The 18,210-nt window shown below is 36.2% G+C and overlaps 1 protein-coding gene across 2 annotated transcripts; it reads left to right on the top strand.

The window, feature by feature from the left end:
- The first annotated feature begins 1,214 nt into the window (after positions 1 to 1,214).
- Positions 1,215 to 17,940, top strand: LOC124361765 (hexamerin-like). 2 transcript variants are annotated; one of them, XM_046815730.1, is made up of 10 exons: positions 1,215 to 1,301; positions 3,740 to 3,873; positions 4,799 to 4,954; positions 6,106 to 6,283; positions 6,365 to 6,699; positions 7,269 to 7,427; positions 7,620 to 7,802; positions 12,613 to 13,057; positions 15,295 to 15,431; positions 17,198 to 17,940. In XM_046815730.1, the coding sequence occupies exons 1-10, from the start codon at positions 1,235 to 1,237 to the stop codon at positions 17,420 to 17,422; spliced, it is 2,019 nt and encodes a 672-aa protein (XP_046671686.1). In that variant the 5' UTR covers positions 1,215 to 1,234; the 3' UTR covers positions 17,423 to 17,940. The 2 variants fall into 2 exon arrangements, with proteins under 2 accessions (XP_046671686.1, XP_046671687.1); XM_046815731.1 differs by lacking the exon at positions 17,198 to 17,940 and adding an exon at positions 16,716 to 16,848 and having other exon boundaries at positions 1,216 to 1,301.
- The last annotated feature ends 270 nt before the right edge of the window (positions 17,941 to 18,210 follow it).

Raw genomic sequence — 18,210 nt, 5'->3', positions numbered from 1 at the left:
AGGCGGGAATGCGGACAAAGGTAAAAAGAAAGTCATAAGACTGCGGTCGGACGTGATGGTGAGACGCCGATGTAGTGTCATGGTCACTAACACCAACATCTTCGTGTCGCGTCGTACTGGGATCGACTCAGGATTTGATCGTCTTAAAGCTTGGAATTCTTGGATCTTCTCGACTGGTTTGTAGAATCAAAACCCTTTTTTTGTTCTCTTAGGACAGAAAGCTTATTAATTTCACTTAATCCTATAAGAACCTTAGCGCTGCTTCCGGAGTGACAGGATATTCAGGATGAGTAAGGTTAGGGGGTAGGGGCCGCCTCCTATCTAGATCCATGAGGAAGGATCAGGGCACTAATCTCAAAGTCATGTCCCCCCGGAAGAAGGGGAGGCCAGCTTTGAACCAGTCTCTCCAGTCAAAGCAGGCAGGGGATGGCACACCCTTTTTGAGGCTAGCAAGAACCTCTGGTAGTTAGGGAACGAATCTCACCAAACTTCTACAGTCATCTCCCGCAGTCGACTAGGCCTATCAGCCACCCTTGCCCTTGCACCCCAGAATCTCCACATTTGCGGTTAGTTACGTGCCGCTTCTGGACGTCCTGAGATTGTCCAGATTTAAGTGACACGTCGGTAGACTAACAGGCCACGACCCTGCGGATCAAAAACAGTAACTTTAACATTTTACCTCTAGAGCCATTAGCCTTGAAAATATGGTAAACTATTGTTTTTAATATTAATTATATTTTAATGCATGTTTATATTCCAAACTTACACGGAACAACAAAAAGCTTTAAACGTTTTAGATTAAAAATATAATATTTTTATACAACTTGTAGAACTGGTTTCATTTTCATGCAATAACATTAAATTTTAAGCATGGCCATAATTAGTTGCTAGACCCTTGGCAAATAAAACAAATATGTTCAAATTCAAGTGTATTACCAACAATTGGTAGTTATGTATTAAAATATGAAATTCAACAAAATGAGTAGCAGAAAATTATTTTTAGAGAATTTAACTCTAAGTGTGTCTTTAAGGGTGAGTGGAGGGGTAAGCAAGATGGGTAGGGGTGAAGACACTTGTCTGCATAGTAGTAGACGATGTGAGAAACATTATTTTTTAACGTTGCTTTCCTCACAAATCACACATTGACTACACTATTTTGCGTTGTGGTAGAACTGCGATAACGGTATGGATAGTGTGTAATGCTGAACCAGTTGTTGTACACTGTTCACCAGCCATGCGGGCCGCTGTGCTGTTCTGTGTCTTGGTGCTGACTTCCGCATCCCCTGGTCCTAGGAAGAAGGGTGAGTAAAGAATCAGTAGCAGCCATCTTGATTGTAGTTACATAAGAACGATAAGAAACCTCACGCGCCTTTACATCCATATTTGTAAAATTATGGAAGACATCCAAATGCATCCAAACGCTTTTTAGCTGTTTAGATATTTTTATACGATATTCAGAAAAAAAATCTCAAACATTTTTGTATTTTGTGTTTAAATAATCAAAAGTATACACTATAAAAAGTAAATTCGTTTCTCTACATTTATTATGCAATTCATAACACAAGTTTAATAAAGGGCAACTACATCTTACACAGTCATTATCGTATTTATAAAATACAGTGTTATTTTATACACCTTCTATTACTTATAAATTAATCCATAACACCTTTAAACGATTTTGTATGCTATAAAAACCTGAACGTTTTAAGGGCGTTAATAAAATATTTTTTTTTTATTTTACCAAAATTAATTTATATTGTACTTTTAATTAAGTAGTAAGTCCTTCGTTTTATTGCTTTCAAAGATTACCATGTGCCTTCCAACCTGGGAAATAGCGCCACACCTGGTTTTATTACGGAACAAGTTATGTAATAGTTCCTATTACAACATAAGAGTTAAGTAAGTGCCAGCCAAGTTGGGAATAGATGTTTATATAATAAAATATGTGTTAGGTACAATATTTTACACACGATAACTCGATAAAAGACTTTTACAAAGTCTTTCATCAACTATGGGCCTCCTTTTTAATTCTTCTTCTCTACGCATTGCCAGGTTATTTTGACAAAGTAAGTACTCAAATTTTAATTTGCTGGTTTTAGGTTCACTCTTAAAGGGTGATCAACGACAAGTTCAAACATTATTATCTCAAATCATATGATAAAATGAAGGGGTTTAAATATTGTTGAACCTTCTTCCAAGATTCCTTGCTATGGCCATTGGCATAGATCAGCTAGTCCAAACGTCATGTAATAATAATAACACACATTAAACAATAGCAAGCATTAAATAATACAAAAAGTAAGCGTTAAATAATAATAGTAACAAAACGCGTTCATTACAATAACATGTGTCCCATTACTGCACTATTGCAGTTATAAAAATAGAAATGCTGCGAGAATGATATAAATCGTGGGCTTTAATAAACATTTCTACTTACAATATTTATAACAAAACCAAAATGACAATTCGACACCTTCTGATTAGCCGGAACACGTTGTAATTTGGCGCGCGCGCGTGCGTGTGTGTGTGTTTAGTTTAACAATAAAGTTTGCAATGAAAGAAGATGTCGGATTTGGAAAAGCGAACTAACAGTCTAATATGAGTACATAAGTATATTAGTAAGTGCAAGTATACACTGTATTCTGTTTCATTTGCGCATGTTGCTGATATTCCAGAAGAAGGGTTATACGAGTATATTCCAGGATTTAAATTATTTTACGCATTATGTGGGATAAGCCACGAGTTATACTATAAAAACAATAAAATTCAATTAAGTTTTATAGACTCGTGCTGAACAAAACTGTATCAGAATCGCGAATAGACTTTACAGTGCATGATTTTAGTTTTGGATATATACAGGGTGTTCAGAAAAGGTGTCACAAACGGGTGAGAATTGTTTAGTTTATTGCTAGCTGTCATTTGTATGTAATGCATCAATGCATAAGCGAGGACGACCGCTGTAAAGGTATGCTTGCACAATCCGGGAGCAACAAATATTTTCACATTTGAAAGGCATCAGCTGTTTTCACGTGTTTGTTGCACGGATTTCGTTGAAAATAATGCCTTGGAACTGTAATAAAATTTGCAAAACGGTTGATGTTTTGTAATTTTTTCACAAAAATACTTGCTTTTTTTGTTACTTGACTTTTAAAAATTTCAACAGGTGCTATTATGTCAATATTAAAACAATCACACCGTTATTATTTCTTTAATTTTCCTTTTATTTATCATTACTTACTTGTGAAAAGATTGGTATCTGTGGCTTTACTAGTTATAGAGATATAAAAAAAAATACAAAATGGTGGCTAGTTCCTATAAAAAAGATTTCTAAACCCATGTTTATAGAATAATTTTTGTTGGAAAAGATGATAAATGACTTAAACCCTCATAAGTGTATGACACCCTTTTTTTGAGCACCCTGTATAAAGCAGGACAATTATATGTGTGTGGAACAGTGGCATTTGCTTTATGAGTATTTAAATTTTGGATTGAGGTATACAGTACAAAACACACTCTCCCATGAACTCGGGCAAAATTCGACGCATCGATTAAAATAACTTCAATATGAAAAACTAAATGCAATAATTTAAATCGCACGCAACAAATATAATCCAGAGTTTTCCGTGATTGTTTTTGTTACAACAATTTAGTAGTTTCTAGTGGGTATTAAGTAAAGGATTTATTTAAAACACTTGAGTAAATCCATACAACATTTACTACTCTACATGTTATTTTTCAGCTGATCAGAAATTTCTAAAGAAGCAAGACAATCTGTTGCTGTTGTTTGTGAATATTCACGAGCCCAACTACAATAAGGATCAACAGCAGCTGGGCAACACTTTTGACTTTGACAAACAACTCGAACACTTCGAGGTAAGGATCTGATCTACAACATGTTCTAACTTTATAATTAGGGCAATTCTGATAAACTCCCCAGCCCTGCATCACTACTTCGAGGATAGACCTCCGTAATTTATGTGGATGCCTAATTATATGCCAATAGATTCTTACTGAGATTGCTATGTTGTATCAAGCAAAGTTTATTTGACATCTTTTGTGAAGTTTGTTAGTTTTTATATTATCAGAATAGTGAAGACTGGTTAGAGTTGAACATTTGATATGTAGACATGCATTTAAGGATTAGGATTGCCGGTCCAGAATAAAAGCATATCATAATTTAAAAATTAAACTTGGCAATCGGTTGTAAAAATACATATTGAACAACGCTAAACCTCATAAAGTTACTTTTTCAGTGCTATGGATCGTATTAAGCGCTTAAATAAAACTATATTTTATCAGAATTAAGCATCGGACCTTGATTCTTTTTGTGAATTGGTTTAATTTATGAGTTGAAATAAATTAATTTTTCTCTAAGTAACAACAATTTATTGTATAGCAAGCGCAGTTTACCAAAACATGTCAAATGTAAATTTACTTTAAAATAGAAGAAAGTGGTGAATCGAAATAAGCAGACAGTCATTCTAACGCAAAATAGCCACAAAACACGCAATAGCGCTTTCCTAATAGCTTTTATTGTATGAGTTAGAGAAGAGATAACTCATCCAATACTATAAATTGAGGCACGGTAAAAAGGAAGCCCTCGGACCGCTCTCTGTGGAGCGAATGGCTCAAGTACCCCAGATATGAACGAAAAAATCAAAGTTGAGCAAAGAACCTCATAACTAACTAAAATAAACCAGCGGACCTCAGCGCAACTTGTCCGTAAGAATGTTTATTTTTATCTCAAAAATAATGTAGGCTGATATTAAAGTAAATTGCAGCACAATTTCTCTTCCAGAATACCAATGTTGTTCAGCAGTTCCAGTACACATACAAGCTGGGTCTGCTTCCTCGTGGGGAAATATTCAACTACTATGACTCCAACCATCTGCAACAGGCCATCCAACTGTTTGATGTCCTCTACTTCGCCAAGGACTATGACACGTTCTACCAGGTACAGTCTCCTATTTCATGGGTACACACAGGTACAAAAAGAGCCTGTTACATACAGTATATACATAAAAACTGCTGCCTTGAGAACACAAGCCTTCAGCTACCTAAATCCTCTGCAGAAGTCAATATACATTCTGGTGCTAGTTTTACTTTAATAAAGATGAAATACCTCTAACTACAATGCTAGCTAGTATCCTAGATCAGCTTATATAAATACATAAAAGTAGAAATGCTGACACTTAAACACAAATTCAACTACTGTAATAGTAAAATAATCAGCTGCAAGTCCTGTTTCATGTTGTTTTTAACTTTTCTGAAGAAAATTAAAATTGCCATACGTAGTGAGGATTACTTTTGCCTCATGAAGTTTTGTATATATGAAATTGTGTAAAATAGTTGTAGTTAAACACCATTTTAGCTTAGGTTCATTGCATTAAAATATTAGAAGTCGAAAACATTGCTATCATTCAAAATTAAACCTTCTCCATATGGTTACAGCAAGACATAACTGCATGAGTTTTGTTTAAAATTTTTTACTCACACCTCGGTTGATATTGTGAATAAAAAATAGGCAACCTTAACCTGTAGTTAGTTTTAGATCTTTTGTTCTCTTAGGAGAAAGAATTGAGAGACCTCTCATAGAACTTTTAGTCGTAAAAGGACCTTGCGCTTGCTTCCTTTTAGGTTGAGGTAGGGCCTGCTCCTGGAGAGAAGGGATAACGGGCACTATACTCTGTTATGTTATCTTGGAAGAAGGGGAGGCTCGTTCTGTTCCGGCCCCTTCAATAAAGGCGACAGAGGGCAGCACTCCTTCATGTCCAGGCTAGCAACAGCCCTTAACACTAAGGGAGCTCCACCAAGTCCAGCAGGCATCCACCGCAGCAGGCAAGACCTATCGCTCCACCCGATATCTAGATATTTACGGTTAATGACGTGCCATTCCTAGACACCCGTAGCGTTGTCTAGATGAAAGTGACACATTGATTTTGCTATACACAGTGTAGTGGAAGGTATAAACAAGCCAAAAGGGAACTTTTCAGGGAGCATTGTAGCATATTCTCTCCAAATTGCACACATATGTAAAATGGTAAGATTATGCTGCTGTTTGAAACTTAATTTTCTCAAAATGGACGAATATTTTTTTATTTCCAGGTCGCTTGCTGGGCTCGAGACCGCGTCAACGAGGGTCAGTTTGTCTACGCCCTGAGCGTAGCCATCGTCAAACGTCATGACACCCAGGCCATCGCCTTGCCTCCCCAGTCCGAGGTCTACCCCCAGCTGTACATAAACTCCAGGGCTATCCAGCAGGCACAGTACTACAAGCAGCAAGGTAAAGACAACTATACTATACAGGGTAGTTTTATTAAATTTATTGTTTGCTATTTTATATAGACTTTTTGTACAATTCCAGGAAAGAAGTCTGCGATTGTAATTTCCAATACTACCGGGTTCTACTATGGAAACCCTGGTAGTGGTCAATCTGTCGACTCACACAACGGCCCACACCAGTTCGACAGCAGGATAAGCTACTTCTCAGAAGACAAGAATCTCAACCAACTGTTCGCCTTCCAGCAGATCAACTACCCCAACTGGTTTAACGAGCTCAAGTACGGCTACAAGTGGCAGAAGAGAAATGGTGAGAGGTTTTACTACTACCTGCAGCAGCTTCTGGCTCGCTACAACCTGGAGAGACATGCTAACGGCCTGACACCTGCCAAGCCCTTCCAGTTCAACGAGAATGTACAGGTGAATATTAGTGGTATTTTCTATTTAATAACTTCCACAAATAGAAAGAAAAAGTTTTCTGAACGTTTTTCCATGGAATATGAAACACAATGTAACATTTCAGGTAATTTTTGATCAAAGAAACCAGTTGTCACAGTTTTATCAATGGAGAGATGAAAAGTGGGTTTTTATAGAATTTACGTCATTTTAGTCGATGATTGTGATGCAATACAAATATATGCTATGTGTACATGAAGTGTCAAAAAAAACTTATTGTTTATCAGAGTAAAAATGTTGTAAATTCCAGTGTGAAAGGTTATGGTATCGTTCTTTATGCAACTAGGCTTGTAAGTAATAAAATCCAATAATTTTATCTATATTTCTCTCCAATTATACATCAAGTGATGAGCGTTTAAATGGATTTTATTTTTTACTGTTAGTAAACTTCTAGAATAGTAATGAAGCAGTTTCTATAAATGCCTATGTTGACGATTCAATTTAGAATTAATAGATAACTAACTAAATCATATATCGTTTCTAAACTTTGTAACCTATAATGGGATATGACATAATTTTTTACAATTTTCCAGCCCGGGTACAATCCTCAACTGTCGTACTACAATGGCCAAGCTGTGCCGGCTCGTCCTGGCAACGTCGACATCAACAACGCCAACTCTCTATTCTTCCAGCAGCTGCAAACTCTGGACAGGCGCATAGCTGACGCCATCGACAGTCGCCAGGTCAAGAATGTGAGTCAAACCATAACTCCAATAATCTAGAGCATTTACATTTTAGTCACTAATTAATTTATAATACTTAGTTTAATCACTAAAATTTACATATTATCTAAAGAAAGTATAGAAGAAAGAAATTATGCAGGTCCACAACGTCTCAATGTAGTAACACCCTACTTACGTTTGGTACATTGGTAACTGTTTTAGGTGAATGGAACCAACCGTAGACTGGATGCTGACAATGGAGCCGAAGTTCTAGGAGACCTGGTGCAGGCGAATACCAACTCTGCTAATAACGAGTACTACGCTGCTAACAACGGTCTCTACGGTTACCTCGACGTCTTCCGGCAGTTGGTGGGTGGTATCGTGGACCCCTATCATCAGAATCAGGTATTTCCGCCAACAGTTCTACCAGAGAGGGTTGTGATGTCTTTGGTTGCCCCCTGTGTTGTTATCATCACAAAGTTTGCTGATGGATACCTGATAAAAACCTAATTGTATTCAACAACTTAAAGAACATTATATAATTTGACCTAAAAGTTTGAAATGGTTGTAAAGTTAATCCGCAACTTTTAGTTTTATAGGGTTGTAAAACTAACATATAAAGGACAATAGGTTTTCGGACATTTGTCATAGTTATATATTACAAAAGGTATAACAAAGTTTCTACAATTGGAATCTATCCTCTTCGTCAGTTGAGAAGGTAATAATAGATACAAAAATTAATAACTGAGAGAAGAAAATAATTATATACACCATAACAGTAAGGTCTAGGACCAAAACATAGGGCCGGAAGCGGCCTTTACCCTTTCCCCCTCCTGATCATCGTCTTCCTCCCAATTGTTTCAGATGTCCCGAAAGAGCTGACAGTTATTTTCTTGCTAGTATTCCGCTTACATCTGTGCTGGTGTGATTGTGATTCTAATACTCGTGACTTGTACTCCGGAATTGTATTCTTTGCAGTGACAACGCCTGGACTGGACTCCAAGCAGCTTTAGGATATGTTTGAACCCTTTCCTTTCCCTTAATTTCTTCGTGGTGTTCTTTATTTTTGTATTAATTACTCCCCCATCTGACGAAGAGGATAGAGTCCAATCCTCGAAACGATGTGTTATACCTTTTATAACATATAACGATGGTTAATGTCCCAAATCCTGTTATCCTTTCAAACCTTCCATCGTCAATAACAAACTTTAACATAAAAGTTTCTGTTAATTCACGATTAGCAGAGAGAAGATCAAACACTCAAGACGTAAACAGCAAATCTTTCAGAAATTTCACCATTACTTCCCTTTTTTTAAGAGAATTCTTGGATTTTGTTGGCTGACAAAGTATAGTTCTAAATAGTTCCAATTTTTGACGTGGAAACCCTTTGGAATGACCGATATTTTTTAAAATACATTTGTACATATCTCAAATTAAGATAAAAAAAATATAATTTAGCATTATTACCCAATAAGCGTTAAATACTGTATCGAATAATATGACGGCCGAGGCTTAAAAACAAATCTGAAACCTATTGGGTTTTGCCACAAACAATAAATCATAAAATGAAAATTTATAATAATTTAAATAATTAATAATTATTAATTTGTTTTATGTGAAATATAATTCTTAGAAACTAACATTACAAACGTTAAGACGTTAACTTACTGATGCTTGTTCATATTTACCAAACAGCAGTGTACTCTCAGTTTAAATAAATATCGTGTACATCATATTTGTAGCTCCCGCGCAGGTAGCGGACGTGTGTAAACAGTTACCGAGTGTTGTGCAACACAAAATGTCTAAATGGACTGTGAGGGATCCAGAATAGCAAATTACATTTACATTCGTTGAGTATTTCGTTGCAATATTGTAAATTACTAACCACTACAAACAATTTATTGGGAATTTGATTTAAAATAATGTTTTGAGCCATCTAAGCATTTTATTCAGTACTAACATACTTCCATTACTTTTCATATCTTACCGTGTAAAAGTTTATGACTAGTGAATTAATATATTTTTGTTTTGAAATGTAATGAGACACGGAGAATCTGATATAAAGGGTCTGCCTTGTGACTTGGACAAAAGAACATTTAAATCACCTGACTGTTCATTGCATGATTAATTATTTTATACACTAATTAATAGAGCAAATTGCACAGCTTAAGTTTAGTTTGGAACATCTTGAGGTTCCAGTCGAGATACCGGTATATATCAAAGTAAATCCCAGTTGGTAACTATTACAAAACTGCTTTCAAATGATTTCCCGGTTCGTAGCTCTAGTGGGAAGGGTTGATTCAATGTGAATGTTAAGTTTACCTTCCTCTTAGTGGGGCATCTGAAATCTGATGCAGTCATAGACGTGATTCGTGAAATCTGGAGTCATGTTAGTATGAAAGGATCCAAAAATAGTCGGCGACGAGGAAGTTCAAAGAACTCTTTGCATCGTTACATCATCAGGGACACCCGACTACAAAATATAGTACAATCTAGGTGAAGAGGTATTCTCATTGTCTCATCAGGTGCACAGTTGAGTGCCCTACGATGTTGACTGACACGATCCCAAAGCACGGTGAATCAACCGAGTCTTCTACACATAACGTAGTTATAGTGGAAAGGTTGATTTAATGCGAATGTTGGGTTTAGTTGCAGTTCACCTTCTTCTTAAGTGGAGCATCTGAAATCTGATGCGTTCGCATATGTGACTTCTGAAATCTGGAGTCATGTTTGTCCAAAGGGATCCAAATATAATCGGCGACGAGGAAGCTCAACGAACTCTTTGCATCTTTACGATGATATCGTACACACCCAGACTACAGAATGCAGTGCAATCTAGCTAAAGAGATATTCTCATTGTCTCATTCACTTCAGACGAATATTACTCCGGATCCCAGGAGTCAAGTCTGCGACAGCGTCAGATTTCAGAAACGCTGAACTTCGGGGAAGTTAACTGGATATAAACTCAATATTCAAAGAAAACTTTTCACTAAAATCACCATAGTTACATAATGCCCGGCTTTCAAATTTAAAATTAAATATTTTTATTTTCTAAAAAAAAAACTTTTAGAACTTAGGGGATTGATGACATATTGCTCGATGTAGCTAATGCGCTGATAGTGTAATGGTTTATAATTAGGGTTATGTACAACAGGCTATAATTACATGTTTATAATACAACAAGACTGTACTTGTATAAACCTGTTCCGACAGACGCTCAGAAACATCTGCCTGTCACCACCAGACCCTTCCCACAATGCAAGGCTCTCTGATTATGTAAAACTGTGGTATTCACTAACAACTTGGCAGTTACTAACTGTGTATAATTCCCCAACATTATCGTATTTGGTTAGTTTTTGTATTCCATGAGGTGCACAATTATTGAGTGTATTCCGATGTTTACTGACAAGATCCCAAAGCACGGTTATACAACCGAGTTGTCTACACATAACGTAGCTCTGTAGGGAAGGGTTTGATTTCCCACTCGTTTTTATGTTACGGATTTGATATGGTAATTATTTATAAAAATCTCCTTGATAATATATTAGATGGCTAAAATCCAAGTATAAAAGGACTGTGGGAATTTTCCATCATTACGTGTAGAAGCAATTAACACACAACGCAACGTTTCGGGACTGGTATCTGTTTTCTTCTTCAGGTTTAAAACTCTAACCATAAAATTAAGCTTAAAAACAAAACAAATAAATCAGATGTAATAAATGTGTCCATGTATTTCAGCAGCAGATTTGAGTAGGGGTGTAGATTTTCGTTTATGATTTACCTGAGCTAGTGTTGTGTTCTTGAGTTAGTTATGAGTTGTTGTAAATTTTCAATTTGCTGTGTTTATTTCCATTTATTTGAATTGGTTACCTTTATGCATGCTATACTCTTAAGGTATTATAGTCTTCTTCACATGAAAAATGATAAATACCAGTTTTGCAACGTCTTGTTTGTGTAACTATAATATTTAACTATGATAAATTCTTGTAATCCTATTATAATGTTAAATAATCCATTGTAACTTATCAACCGCAAATAACAATTGCATATGTTTATACTATACACACAATTTTCCAATATGATATAAAATACTAACTGGTGCTTACAAATAAAATAATAATTAAAAAAGTCATATAAATACTTTAAATCAATACTTTAAGTTCTAAGATTTTATCAATGCGGCCCTTACGTATTATTAATAACATGATGACAAATTTGTGCTTTGATTTGTTCTCAAGTTGTAGTTTGTTTCTGAAATGAGTGCTAAAGTTCTGCTGTTGAGAAAATACCTTTTAAGAATAGTTTCAAAAATTAAGTTTAATTAATTCTGCAAATCTGCAGTTGTTTGTGAGAAAACACACAAGTGCCTGCAATACTAAAACACCACAGGGAATACAATAGCTATGACTATTATAATTATAAAATTCAGACTGGCTTTACATCGTCATGTAGCAACAATGTATTGTTTCAATCTAATAATTCTAAAAAATAAAATATTTGACTAAAGTACTCTTTCAAAATGCTGTTATTTTTATTTTAATGATATAAAATAATTTTAAACCTGGTCTTGTCTTAATGCGTCGTCTATGATGGTAAAGTCCTGTAACACATATTTTCTGTATACAAAACGACCAGCGCGAGTATTCATACTAATTGGAAACTATTGAAGAGTCTATTTCGTATCCAGTAGTGTCCCTGAGCCTTACACTCTGCTGTATTAGATATTTTAGAAAAAATACATCTGCACTTTGTAGGCTATGCATTTCATGCCTTATCATTAACTCTACTTAGTACTGTATAACGACTGGAAGGTTTTTTTCAATGCAAAAATAAAATAAATTTGGTACCCAGTATACCGGTCGGTCTAGTTTATGATACATGGATTAAAACCGTTTCATTTACGTCATATAAACTACTAGAGGAGGTGATTTGACAATCTAATCGCAAAGAATTGTCAATATCTATCCATGGATTTTTGTTATATTGCCATACAGATTGCCTTCAGATAGGATGAAGTTAATTGCATAGTTAAGGATTTTTATGAGTTTTAAACTCAATTTACATGTATTTAACAAGGTTTGCAAATAAAAAAGTACATTTTATTAGCTTATTGGGTAACTCCACACAATGCTTCACTATATTATTATTTATAAATCAATGGCGACTTATATATTCTTGTCGGTATAAACGATGCAAAAACATGTTTTCTTACCAGGTTGCCCCAGGAACAATAGAGAACGAATCGGCCGCCCTAAGGGACCCCGTGTTCTATCAAATTATCGCCCGAGTTGCAGGCTTCCTCCAAGCCTTCAAGAATCAGCTGAAGCCCTACAAGCAGGAGCAGCTCGAGTACCCCGGAGTCCAGGTCCAGTCTGTGAATGTGGACAAGCTAGTGACTTACCTGGATGAGGCTGAGGTAGAGCTGTACAATGCTATTACCTACCAGCAGGGTGAACAGGCCGAGACCTACCAGTACAAGGCCCGTCAGCCACAACTCAACTACAAGCCCTTCAACTACAACATCCAGCTGACCAGCGACAAGGACGGTGACGCTGTTGTGCGAGTCTTCTTCGGCCCTCAGTACGATGTGCAGGGCCGTCCCTTCAACTTGGAACAGGCTAGGCAGTACTTCGTTGAAGTTGAGCGGTTCATCGCCAAGCGTAAGTAACCAAACATAATGTTTGTGATTTTGAATAGTTCGCTCTCTATATCCGTCAAGTTGAACAGATGCCATCAAAATTACGGATACAATGCGTACTTAAGTTTGATAAGCAGTTAGGACATGTTCAAAAATATGAAGAGTTATTCCACAACAATATTTAATAAAAGGCTTACAAAATTGTGCGATAGCTTGTTCAAAAATAATATTAGGTCCTAAAAGAGTTAAATACTTAGGAAATCGTTCGTTTTTTAATGGTATTGCGAAGAATGTTTAATTGATATGGAATTGAACGGTGAATTAATTTACTGTCAGCTAAGACTCGACCGTATACAGAGCAGTTAATTAATTACTCCAAGTAGTCAACATCTCTAAAACGGTCATTATGTACACCAAGATAAACGAAATTGTGGTATTCAGAAAAAGAATTACAAATACAGAGTGAACCAGTAAACCATTCGTCAACTGAATCTGATTCATTCCGAGAACATTAATTTTATGTGATAATGAGTAATCTGAAATTAGGAGTTCACCACTTTTGGTGTTCAAATTTTTTAAACGGGTTCACCTGCACTTGGGTAGACTAACAAATTATAAGATAATTTAAAAATAGAACATGAGTTCATTTTGATCACTACACTTCAATAAATATTCATGAAAAGGAATTGCAATATATTAATTAAATGTTACCTAAACATTATGCGAGTTTTGTAAATCGTAGGTTTGGATCATACCATAATGAACAAAAGCCTGTTATTGATAGATCGTCAACCTACTTAGAAATTAATATGGATCAATAGATAATATACTCGAATAAATTCTGCAAATAAGGACTTTCGGCAACTGGAAGCTTCTCGCTTCTAGAAGCTATTAAAAGGTTCTGAAATAATATGCTCTTTGATATTTCAACCTTTATATGTTTTTTATGGCAACTACTAGAATATTCGAGCCTGTTGATTTTGGCTATTTGGCTTTTTGAAAGCATATCCAAACTAAATATAATGTAATTACTATAGGCCCATTCAACCAGTAATACAATAATTTCCTGTGATGCGATATTCTAAAGATTGTACATGTCTATTCCGCTTAAAACTAATGCATCTATGACATGTTTAGATGAGTTATATGGAATCTAATGTTTATTTTAGACTTCTCTGTTCGTTCCAAAAGTGCTCAAAACAGTTATTGCTTAACAAATTTAGGCATAGAAAAGTTATACTTGTTTTTAGTAAAGATATTTAACAAGGACTTAGCCAAGAAACAAATTGGGAGTCAAGACGGAATTGGGAGATCTCACCTGGAAAATTTTAAATTTTTTAAGTTTAAGAGATAACATAGTCAATTTTACACAAAGTTCAATAGGTTTTATAGATGATTGATATTCATTTTTATGGAGAAACTGCTTTAGTAGGCTGTGCAGGTTTAATAATTGAAATTGGTTAGTCTTATGTAGTAATGTAATATTACAAAAGGATGTTTTTATTATCTAAAGCACAGTACATAGTATACAAATGCACAGTGACAAATTGTGATATTTAAATAAGTTTTTACAAAATTAAACATTTTCTCGACTTTTGAGCCCTGGCATATAGTAGTTGTTCTCGAGAAGCTGATATTTTCCCGTAGTGGGCAGAGAGTAAGGCGAGTGCAGTCAACCGCTCATTCCCCACTTTGTTCCTTAAAAAGTTCATTCTAGTTTCAAAGTTGAGAGATATCTTTCAGCAGTACATGTCGACACAGGAAGAGTCCGTAACACTTTCAACAAATGAAATACATGGTCACACCTGTCGAGGAACTCGCTAAATAGAACTCTTAAAGACAGTCGTAATAAGCAGAAGTCGGGCTTAAGAGGCTGCGTAGTAAATGAGTTTAAACTAAACTTATTTGGTAATAAAGTTAAAGTAAGAGCCATTATAGCAAGACTGCATTATTTAAATGAAAATAATCGTATCCTAAAATCGTAATTGAATAAATCGAAAATTTCTGGGGAGGGTCAGACCCCTTAGACCCATCGCTGGCTACGTTAATGCTATTTAACTTATGTTATAAATATTTGTTATTTGAAAACGTTTCTAACCGTGGAGCTCAGTCTCTTTGGTTAAATGTTAAACCCAATTATGAGTGTCTATTTTAAAACAATTTATCAATGACAAATAGTGATATCCTCAATCGTTCAGAAATAAAAGTGAAAGGAAGGATGTACCCAGTGGTATACCGTGTGGTGTGAACTGTTTGCAGTGAAGAGTGGGCAGAACACGATCAAACGCAACTCGCAGCAATCCTCCATCTTTGTGGATGAGCAGACTGGGCTGCGCTCTTTGATCGGTCAGGTGCACGAGGCCCAGAGAGGCGGACAACCGTTCTACATATATGAGGTAGGAGAAACATCACAGGTACTGTACATGCAACATCAAGTATATAGTTTCATGGTCTAGTCAAGTATAGTTATAAAACAAACTGGAAAAATGTGCTTAAGTGAGATATAATCTGTGAGTGAAACCACTATGTAGTATGTTCTTAATTTACCTTCACTGTAATATTTTATATTTTCAATTTATCATAGGTTTATGATTTATTAATAGTAAGTATTAACATATTTTATCATATCTTATTTGGATTGTGAGCTTTATAAACTACTAATGGATCAGAAGATTTTTGATGATATTTTATATTATAGATATTCTTAAGATATTATATATATATTTTTTTTATTTATAAAATTTACTTAGAGATTGAGTCACGAAATACGTGTACTGTCGTTACTCGAACCCGGGTCTCTCACTTGCCGGGTGAGTGTGCTACCACTACACCACATGACATTACGTTTTACGATGTTTTTTTTATTTGGCCGTTTCTGTCACACATGCTTTTAAATAACTAAGGAAATATTAATTCGGAAGATCAAATACAGTAGTCAAAAGACTTTTTTTAACATTTAATTTATTAAATGTGTATAAATGGCAATAGTATAATTTTAGTATATAGTTTATAATTATTATTGCTGTTATGCAGTAAATAAAAAACAATTCTACTACCCAGTTTTCCCCAAAACCTGTTGTTGCCTCGTGGGTCCAGTGAAGGACAGCAGTTCGTGATGCTGGTGACCGTCAACTCTATCATCCTAGCGAGCAGAAGTTAAGGATACAGAATCATGTTGATGGTTTATACTTGTTTGTAGGGTCACAAGCCGCAACAGGCCAGTTTCCCCAGAACCTGCTGCCTCGTGAGTCCAGTGAAGAACATCAGTTCCTGATGCTGGTGACCGTCAACTCGTATGAGCCTAGCGAGCAGAAGTTAAGGATACAGAATCATGTTGATGGTTTTTACTTGTTTGTAGGGTCACAACCCGCAACAGGCCCATTTCCCCAGAACCTGCTGCCTCGTGAGTCCAGTGAAGAACATCAGTTCCTGATGCTGGTGACCGTCAACTCGTATGAGCCTAGCGAGCAGAAGTTAAGGATACAGAATCATGTTGATGGTTTATATTTGTTTGTAGGGTCACAACACACAACAGGCCAGTTTACCGCAGAACCTGCTGCTGCCTCGTGGGTCCAGTGAAGGACATCAGTTCCTGATGCTAGTGACCGTCAACTCGTATGAGCCTAGCGAGCAGAAGTTAAGGATACAGAATCATGTTGATGGTTTATATTTGTTTTTAGGGTCACAATACACAACAGGCCAGTTTCCCCCAGAATCTGTTGTTGCCTCGTGGGTCCAGTGAAGGACATCAGTTCCTGATGCTAGTGACCGTCAACTCGTATGAGCCTAGCGAGCAGAAGTTAAGGATATAGAATCATGTTGATGGTTTATACTTGTTTGTAGGGTCACAACCCGCAACAGGGCAGTTTCCTCAGAACCTGCTGCCTCGTGAGTCCAGTGAAGGACATCAGTTCCTGATGCTAGTGACCGTCAACTCGTATGAGCCTAGCGAGCAGAAGTTAAGGATACAGAATCATGTTGATGGTTTTATACTTGTTTGTAGGGTCACAACCCGCAACAGGGCAGTTTCCTCAGAACCTGCTGCCTCGTGGGTCCAGTGAAGAACATCAGTTCCTGATGCTGGTGACCGTCAACTCGTAAGAGCCTAGCGAGCAGAAGTTAAGGATACAGAATCATGTTGATGGTTTATATTTGTTTTTAGGGTCACAACACACAACAGGCCAGTTTCCCCCAGAATCTGTTGCTGCCTCGTGGGTCCAGTGAAGGACATCAGTTCCTGATGCTAGTGACCGTCAACTCGTATGAGCCTAGCGAGCAGAAGTTAAGGATACAGAGTCATATTGATGGTTTATATTTGTTTTTAGGGTCACAATACACAACAGGCCAGTTTCCCCCAGAATCTGTTGTTGCCTCGTGGGTCCAGTAAAGGACATCACTTCCTGATGCTGGTGACCGTCAACTCGTATGAGCCTAGCGAGCAGAAGTTAGGACAGAACGTGAATCCTCCCAACGATGACAGACCACAGGGTTTCCCTTTAGATCGCCGCGTCAATGACAGGATCTTTAAGCAAATCGGCAACTTCTACTTTAAACCTGTCACGGTATACCTCAAGGAACAGCGGGAATTGAATAGTATTCCTACTGTTTAAGAAAAATACAGAAGTTAAGGTGATGGAATATAATTTTTACTATGTAATTTTTAAAATTTAATAGTCACAGCCCTTAAAAAAATTGTTTAATCATGTTATGAAGGGCTATAGGCTTTTAAAAGTAGTCTTTAGAGTATTATTTTTATAACGAGGCTTTAAATAATCGGCTGCAGATATTGTTTCGAACGACTTTACAGGCAAGCTATTAATAAAATATTACTACGGCAAATCATATTGTTTATAAAGAATTGGGTTTAGAAAATAACATGAATTTTATTAAATATGACAAATGAAAGTGTCTTATTTTTAATATAAAACCATTGTCATTACCTAAAGATGTATTTTATATGCGCGGAGTATTCACGTCCTTATCATTTACAGTTTTTTGTGGGACTGATTTCGAGGTGCCCCAAATTACGTCTTTAAACCCCAACGATTCCTAATTGAGCGTTCAAAATATATTCTGTTTATCCAAAGAATAAAGGCGATCCAAACTAAGATGCTTGTAACTAGGACCAGCAACTAGAATTTGCTCGTGTCCTTTGTCCTATAAATGGTAGTTTCT

Source organism: Homalodisca vitripennis, chromosome 5, assembly GCF_021130785.1.
Source record: "Homalodisca vitripennis isolate AUS2020 chromosome 5, UT_GWSS_2.1, whole genome shotgun sequence".
Lineage (NCBI taxonomy): Eukaryota > Metazoa > Arthropoda > Insecta > Hemiptera > Cicadellidae > Homalodisca > Homalodisca vitripennis.
Note: the sequence above shows the minus strand (reverse complement) of the source record. Positions and strands in the feature narration are given on the sequence as shown.